General features: G+C 33.1%; 1 protein-coding gene across 1 annotated transcript; it reads left to right on the top strand.

Annotated features, from left to right (window-relative positions):
- The first annotated feature begins 5,060 nt into the window (after positions 1-5,060).
- On the top strand, positions 5,061-6,017 carry LOC127540136 (olfactory receptor 1030). The gene has a single exon (XM_051964710.1). It carries the CDS (start codon positions 5,061-5,063, stop codon positions 6,015-6,017), a length of 957 nt encoding a protein of 318 aa, XP_051820670.1.
- Positions 6,018-9,408: the final 3,391 nt, after the last annotated feature.

The following is a 9,408-nucleotide window of genomic DNA, read 5'->3' as shown; positions in this document are numbered from 1 at the left end:
TTGTAACTATAGCCAGGGTGTTAGCCTAATGAAAGTTAGAAAGATTCATTATTATTTTGGCTAAAATAACATAACATAATTAAAAAAGATAATGGGATCCTAATTTAATTTAATTTCCTGTCCTGACAATGTAATTAAACTGTTATGTACTTAATCGGTTTGCTAGTTATACTATTTCTAAATTTGAGCAGGACCCTTTACAAAATTTCCTATCTGTCTTTATGGAAGCAACAAAGACATTATGACTGAACAATAGGACATTAAGCAGTCTTAGAAGCAACTGAATAATTGAAATCCAAAAAATCATTTATGGTTCAATGTCACTTTTAAATGAAGTCTATAATCAATGCTTAAATAGAATAAAATGGAATGCAAGTATAATTTGCTGATGACACAGTTGGAAGGAGTAATACATGATGGATAATGAAGTCAGTGATGATACATGCACCCCACCACACACATACACACACACACACACACACACACACACACACACACACACACCGACAAGTCTTGGCAGAATAAAGTGTGAACTGCTAGAATAAATTTAAGAAATGGAATTTAATGGTGAAAAGTATAATTTCATAATTGTGTTTAAAATAGCTGCTTCCAAAATACAAGATAAAGCCCAGTTGTGTTCTAAGTTGGGGGAGAATCCTAGCAGGTGCCAAAATTTAACTCAATCTCCTCCTGTTGTTCCTGAATTGTCCAAGGTCCTTAATTCTTGCCACTAATTCTCCAGTATTTGCCCCAGCTCCTCTTTTGTTGTATAGAGTCCAGGCTGTTAGCACATATTATTGGGCTGGGGGGAGCCTCAGGAGGTGAGTTATTTCCTCCATCCTGACCTCTCATGCAACTCAGTTCCAATCTTATGCTCACATCCAGGGTATAAACTCCAGAACATTGGTTTCATTTATGCTTTATGTCAGCTTCTTATAGACCTGTTTGAGTATGGTATAATGGAAAAAAAACTACTAAATTTATAAGTTATCAATCCAAAACCTAGTCATACCACTTACCATGTGCGATGAGGTCTCTGTCTTTAGAATCATAGAAGCTGGATTCAAATGCTGCCTCTGATATTAACTGCCAGGTTGGTTAAGTCTGGGTCAGTTCCCAGTTTTATTAGTTATAAAAGAATGGGATTAAGCAAACAGCCTGTTAACTCCTTTCAGCTCCAAATACATGCACTATTATCTGCTACTTTCTGGGCTTCAATTTCTTTGTCTATAAAATAGAAGAGTTAAGTGATTTCTAAGACAGTTCTATAGTCATATATTATATACTCAAAAACAATTAAAGTATGCTAAGACTGGCCTTATAGGCAGGTAAAGTCCACAAACTTAAGCACTCATTATTTTTCAGCCATTGTGGTAAGTTTTAGAAATATAAAGGTGGACATAAAAGCAACCAAACAAATTATATGGTCAATCGCAGAGACGTATATACAGGTTAGTTTAGAGGAAACATAAATATCATCTCAGAAGGAATTTTCTCCGATTAAGGAGGACTAAGAAGGCTTTCTTGTGGAAGCTATGATTTTTGTTGAGGTTTGAAGAGAAGCAAGGAAGAAGGTAAAAATAAGGATGGAGTAGGAACATGATGCTTCCCTCTCTTTAGAGTTCCTAGGAATTTTTTAAGTAAGATCTCAGTGTTTATAGATAGATAATAACAGGCGTTAGAGCTTAAGTGCAATATTTTAGAGATTAAATAAATATTATAATTATGAAAATGGTCATACTTTTTTTCTGCAGCAAGAAATTGGATCTCAAAGGTTTTAAAATAATTATCCAAAATTATATCCCTAGTTAATGGCAGTATAGACAGTAGGATTTAAATTATCAGACTCTAATCAAGCCTAATGATACTTAAACCATCTCACAGGTTTCTCTGTTGGGCTTTAATTTCACCTGATCACAGAAAACAGAATTGAAAGAAACTCACAGTCTGCTTAGTCTATACTGCACATGAACATGAATAGATTTGATAATATACTTGACAGATTGTCATTCAACCTTTGCATGAAGAGCTGTAGGGAAATAGAACTCCTTACCCTAGCAAACCACTCATTTGGCTTTTAAATAACTGTATTTGTTTAGAGAAAAAATATCAAATCAAACCTAAATGATTTGATATTTGTATGGTTTGATTTTTGGACTCCTGTGACCAAGTAAAACTAACTTATTACATCACCAACATGAAATAATAATGAAATATTATTTCAAATAATGAAAGAGAGCTCTTGTGTTTTATTAAATCTTCTCTTTTCTATGATAAATAATCTGTTTCTATGACTAGTTCTTACATGACATGAAATTGAGTTTTTACTCCATCTTGTTTGTTTTCTTTTGCAATGCTCTATCTAATCAATCCCCTTCTTGAAAAGGGATGTCCAGAATTCAACAGACTATTTCAGAATTGGTAAAATGGGAAAAAAATTATAGAAGCATGCTTCCTTTCTCACTTGACATCAATGATTTCATAATGAAATTAAAGAACTCTAATTTTTTGACTACCATGTGATAATGTTAACCTATTTTTTATAAGTACACTCAGATCTTTTTGAAATAAGTTTCTATACCACTATTTCCAATCTACTTCGTATTTGTTTTTGTAGTTGTGGTTTTCTTTTTAATTCTAATGTAAAACTTTACATTAATTCATTTTATACTTAAACTTTTCCATTCATTGACATTTTTGAATAAGTAAAGATCTTTTTTGGACTTCTAACTCTGTTACATAATAAGTTAGGTATACTTAACAATTTTTTATTATCTGAAAATCATAAAATAATACAATGTCAATCTTTTTCCATATAATTTGTAAAAACAAAATGCCCAGGACCAGAAACAAATCATTAGGAAATTTTATTAAATGCTTTCCCTTAGCTTGATATCGAATAAATATCTTCCCTTTAAATTTGACCATTGGAATTAAAAACTAGATTTCTAATTTTATTAAAATAGACTTCTTTCTGTAGTAACTCAGTTTCCACACAATGTATGCCTCTCTCTGCCCATACTTTGGGGATTTAGTTCATTCCCTCCTACAAATTTGCCATAGGAACTATACACAGAGTGATGAAACCTTGCATACTTTTTCCTCAAATAACAAGTATAGTAGTGGAACACTGGCTTTTTATTTGTCATCTCTCACCCCTTCCAAGTAAGTAACATATCTTCTCCTTGTGCTCCCTTTTAATGGTTTTAAAATCTCCATCTTTGGTATCCCCTAATAGGTTACATGTCACTTGTCTTAAGCATGAATCTTGATTGACTTCTATGAAATATTCATTTTCATATTTTTATATAGTCCTTTTTTATCTCTGAAAGAATATTTGTTATTAAAAAAATGTTTCCACTCCAATTTTAGAGGGATTAAAGTGGCTTTGAAATTTCCTAAAGGAAATATAGTCTACTCCTCTCCTTCTATTTAATTCTGGGCCCAACTTATTTTTCATTTGTGTTATTCATATCTACTGTGGTATATCCAGATCTATCTATCAATCAATCCTTCTATTAGCTAGAGATATAGATCCATGTAGCTATATCTATCAATATAAAATAGATATAGATAAGATTAAATTGATCTAACTATAGATAGATTTAAAACAGTTCTAAAGGTCAGATATTAAAAAGCAAATCAAAAGCTGGGTAGCAAATTCTGCACTTTCTTAGTTATTCAAGCATGGATTGTCAAGCTGGATTCTTTTGAGTGGTTATAGATCACTTTTAGGAGATTTTGAATTGTTCAAAGCATATAACCAGCACAAAAACAGTTGAAAACAGAAACCTCTAGAGAACCTCGCCATCTATATAACTTTCTCCTTCAAATTAGATTCAATGGTGGAACTCTTCCACTTTAGCTGGAAACAATAATGACAAGCATTTTTACCCCTGGGATGATCAAGATGAGAGGTGCATGGAATTGGGTTATTTTGTCATTATATCTGTCAAAAATATTGAATTATTTTGATGTATGAATAGGAGTTGCCTTATTAGAAGACAATATTATAGGCAATATTTTGTTCTTTCAAATAAAAATTCTGTTTGCTTTTTTTTTTTAATTTTCAAGAAGCAATAAGGAGAGTAGGGGCTTATAATTTCTACATTTTTTCTGTCAATTTTAAAATGATAATTATATGGTATTTTAGAATATTTATTTTAATATATAATTATGTACAGACTCACAAAAGCCAAGATTCCCAATAGTAGGTCCCATAAGAGTCCCTGTCTAAAATAGTTAACTTACTGAGAACTACTGCTAGCAAAATATTAAAGAATGTAAAAATCCTTGGAATTCATATTGGAAGTGGAATGGTTAGTGATATTTTCATAAAATATTTGTTGACATTAGTGAAGTATTGGATATGTATTGGGGATGTTTAGGAAAAGATTCATGTTTTGTGTAGGAGTTAGAATAGATGAACATTGCATTAATAAGATTCTATGAAACATTGCTATGTCTTGATTTCTAATGAAAGTGGGACCAGAGCCATGTCACTTTGATTCCACATGCTGAATGATCAATAGTTTGGGTTCTTATATCCATCAGATAATAATTTCCTGTTATTAAAGTTCTGACAAAGTGAGTTTTTAAGGTGCAACAGTTGTCAGTAAAGAAATCTGGATTCTATAGAATACTTTTATAGATACTTTCTGGTCCATCACGAAATCCTTCCATTTCCTAAGGTGAATCACGTAACTTCTTAGAAGTTATTCATGAAATATTTATGAAATAAGGAGATAAGCTGTGATGATCTATATGAATTTCTGAACAGCTTAGATTATATGTTTCTAGAAAGTACCAGCAGGAATAGAGCTCTATGTGTATGTGTGTGTATGTATGTGTGACAGAGAAAGAGAGAGAGAGAGAGACAGAGAGACAGAGACAGACACAGACACAGACACAGAGAGAGAAGCATATGAATGTATGGGCATGTAAGAGAGATACAGACACAAAGATACAGAATAAGAGTAGAGTGGGATATGGAAAAAAGACACTTGGAAATGTGTTTTTCATTCTCCTCCATTATTTATTTTAATTTATCTAAGTGGAAAATGCTGATCTCTAAAGAAATGAAGAGAGGGAATTACACACTGGTGACTGAATTTATTCTTTTGGGATTAACTGATCGTCCAGAGCTACAACCAATCCTTTTTGTGCTATTTCTAGTAATTTACCTCATCACTGTAGGAGGGAACCTTGGAATGATGGTGTTGATAAGGATAGATTCCCGCCTCCACACTCCTATGTACTTCTTTCTTGCTAGTTTATCATGCCTAGACCTATGCTATTCTACCAATGTCACCCCCAAGATGCTAGTGAACTTCTTATCAGAGAAGAAAACGATTTCATACCCTGCTTGTCTGGTTCAGTGTTATTTCTTCATTGCCATGGTGATTACTGAATATTACATGCTAGCAGTTATGGCCTATGACCGCTACATGGCTATATGTAACCCCCTTCTCTATAGTAGCAAGATGTCAAAAGCCGTCTGTATTCGCTTGATTGCTGGACCATATATCTATGGATTCCTTAGTGGTCTGATGGAAACCATGTGGACATACCGTTTGACTTTCTGTGGCTCCAACATAATCAACCATTTTTATTGTGCTGATCCACCCCTCATACGGCTCTCGTGTTCTGATACCTTCATCAAAGAAACATCCATGTTTGTGGTTGCAGGATTTAATCTCTCCAACTCTCTCCTCATCATCCTTATCTCCTATATCTTCATTGTCATTGCCATCCTGCGAATGCGTTCAGCAGAAGGTAGGCGCAAAGCCTTCTCTACCTGTGGGTCTCATCTCGTGGCAGTGACTGTATTTTATGGGACCTTATTTTGCATGTATGTTAGACCACCCACTGACAAATCAGTGGAACAGTCAAAGATTATAGCTGTTTTCTATACCTTTGTGAGTCCTATGTTGAATCCCATCATTTATAGCCTAAGAAACAAGGATGTGAAAGAAGCATTTCGTAAATTGATCAGAAAAAATGTCCTGTCTAAATAGCATAGGCTACTTTGATACTCTGAAAGATCAATGATCTCATCAATGACTACCAATTGCCATACTGGTACATCTTGTAACCCATCTCATCCTCTTCTGAAATTTTTACAAATGACTTTTCCTAAATAATCTAAAGATTGTCCTCTCAATTTGCTGAGGACCTTCCATGTGTTCTTTTAACATTAGATCAATATCAATACATTACATAGGCTATTCCTTTTTCATCTATCATCTTATTTCAGAGCTGACTTATCTCCTTTACTAGCCAAATGTTCTTGAATAAGAACATAGAACTTAAGAAACAGACTCAAGAAATAGGCTTTTAAAAGATGTATTATTTATTTTTGCAAAACAAATAAAGTAAATATTTATGAGAATGGAGAACTCGATTTGATTTTTACATGGTTCATGCCTATTATGACTCCAATCTGCCCTTTCAAACACATGGTTACACACACACACACACACACACACACACACACACACACACACACACACTTGTTGTTCAATGTTTCAATGGAAACAGATCTGGCTCTGGAATCATAGTACTTGGGTTCAAAGCCTTTATTTCTCATTTATAATTTGGGTGACTTTGGGTAAGATTATTCATCATGCCAGAACTAAGGTTTATTCTATGGTAATGAAGAGGTTGAACTAGATAGCTTCAAAGTTGTCTTTGTTCTTTAAATCTATGAACCTTATAATGTACATTTCAGCAATAATGGTATATGATTTAAAATCAGAATACTTGGAATTGAATTAAAAACTCTAAAGCTTGATCTTGTTTCTCTCAGTCTTGCTGTCCTCATATGTTCAATGACTAGATTATTACATAGAGACAAAGATAGGTATATATTGTTATTGAGACCATCATTCCAAGGTTTCTCTGGCTCTTTCTACAGTGATAACATAAATCACTAAAAACACAGCCCTACTCATTAATATAAAAATTACAAACTCACTTTCCAAAATGTGGTTTCTTCAAAAGACTTCTTAGACAGCTGTCTTTTCCACTTAGATGTGTTTTTTTCCCAAACAATTTAATGAAGTGAATTAAAATAAATGCTTTATGTGAGTTCCAAAGTCTTATCTTGCTCAATGTACATAAAGAACATGAATATAAAGAATATAAAGGACCAACAGTATACATTGGATCAAAGGTGGAAACAAGAGCCTTAGAATACAAAATGACTTTTCAATGACATGTGGACAATGACTACTGCTTTGCATTTCTCCTTGAAGTTTAGGAGGAATTACCCATTGTTGTCTAGTAGAGTCTCATGTCCTCAAGCTTCCCCCTCACCCTGGAGACAAGCATCAAATAATGTTTCCCTTCATCTCTAAAGAGACTCACCTTCTAAAACTAACTCTTTCAATAATTAATAGTGAGCTTGGACAAGCTTCAAATGCTTATTTTATATAGAAGAACAATTAAATCCATAGAGGTAAACTATCTGGAAATCAAAAGAAGAAATGGGGGAAATGTGTTTAAACTATCACTCTGTTTATATTAACGACCTTGAAGAAGGATGAATATAATGTTAGATATCATTTCCTGAAATGTCACACAGGAGAAGCACTTGGGAGCAAATCTATAGCATTGTAATGAGGGATTTTGTTCTCATTTAATAATAATAACTGAGGGATCTCACAGGACTTGGGTCTGTGATTTCATTGGTAAAGGAAACTTCCAAAGGAGGAAGTCTATAATTTCTCTACAATTGAGACTCTTGGAACAGTGATATCAACTCAGAAAACCAGGGTCATTCAACAGTACATAAGGATCTCTGAAGCTGACATATTGATTAAGGAAACCACATGTTTTCATTATCTATGTTCTTTTTAATTTAATTTATTTTGCTAAACATGTCTAAATTAAATTTTTTTATTTGACACTTCTATTATTTCTTTTATTCCCTTGTGAGACTCATGTTGGACCCCATTATATACAGCCTAAGAAAGAAGATTATGAAAAAAATATTTCTAAATTGACTAGAAAAAATCTATTTGAATAAAACAGTATAGTATGTCTACCCATATCTCTTTTAATATCTATATCTATCTGAATCTATATATTCACATGTAAGCAAATATGCATGTATATATGGGTTGCATATGTATTAGATAGAGAGTGGGTCCTGGAATCAGAAAAAAACTTATCTTTATAATTTTAAATCCAGCTTCAGATACTTATTAGTAGTATGAGCCTGGAAAAGTCACAATCCTATTTGCTTCAGTTTTCTTATATGTAAAATGAAGTAGAGAAGGAAATGACAAATCACTCCAGTGTTTTTGCCAAGAAAATACTAAATGGGATCATGAAGAGTCACTCATGTCTGAAATGAATAAATGATATTCACATACATGTGTGTATACATGTATAAGGACACACTTGTATAGAATTTATGTCTAAGAAACATTTTACACATATTATTCTCAGTTAATTCTTACAATAACCCTTCAGGTTAAATACCACAGGCATTTTTCTTTCCATTTTATAAATGAACCTCTTGAAACTAAACTAGATATCTTAACTAACTTGAGCAGCAACAGATACATTTTCACCTTCAAATATTGTTAAATCCAGCTTGATCTACCTGCCTGCCGCATTCCCCTTGATGTGAGTAAAAGAGAGATAATGTGTGTATAAATGCATGCCATCTAGTTTTAATTGTAACTGGGTTCCACTTCATTCTCATTTAATACATGAGGAAACAGTGTTATTTTTTGCTTACCATACTCATTGGGATGAACTCAATAGCACCCTTTTGTTGATCATAACATTATAGAACTAGAGTATTGCCACAGACAAAAGACACAAGAGACACATCTAGTAGAATACTCTCATTTCACCAGTGAGGAAACTGAAGCCCTGTGAGGTTGTGACTCCTTCAAAAATACAAATAGTGTGAATCACCTCCCTTACTCCAAAACAAACAATAACAAAAACAAACAAAACAACAACAATGTCCTTTTTGTTCCTGATTTCTTTTGCTTTTATTTCTATAGAAAATTTCGCTCAGATGGAAAGATCCAGTATAAAACGCACTGCAATTCTACAGAGACTGGCTTATTGTCCTGAGCTAAAGAATATCTTGTTTATGGTTTTTCTAGGGAATTATGCTCTCCCTCTAGTGGAAAATCTTGGAATGATTGTACATATTAGTGCTGACTACTGTCTTCTTACTTGGGTTCACTTTTTCATCAATAATTTGGAAATTGAGGACCTATACTGTTACTCAAATGTAACCTCCAAGATTTTGGTGAACATTTTATCTGAAAATATCCCTCTTTTCTTTTCTGGTTACTTTCTTAAGGACTATGCATACATCATATTACTTCTTGTCCAGCATTATATCTTTGCTAGAATGACTTATAATAAATACATGCTTAT

Source organism: Antechinus flavipes, chromosome 6 (assembly GCF_016432865.1).
Source record: "Antechinus flavipes isolate AdamAnt ecotype Samford, QLD, Australia chromosome 6, AdamAnt_v2, whole genome shotgun sequence".
Lineage (NCBI taxonomy): Eukaryota > Metazoa > Chordata > Mammalia > Dasyuromorphia > Dasyuridae > Antechinus > Antechinus flavipes.
Note: the sequence above shows the minus strand (reverse complement) of the source record. Positions and strands in the feature narration are given on the sequence as shown.

Coding starts and splice junctions, on each gene's coding strand:
- LOC127540136 (XM_051964710.1), top strand. CDS start 5,061: ATGCTGATCTCTAAAGAAATGAAGAGAGGGAATTACACACTGGTGACT.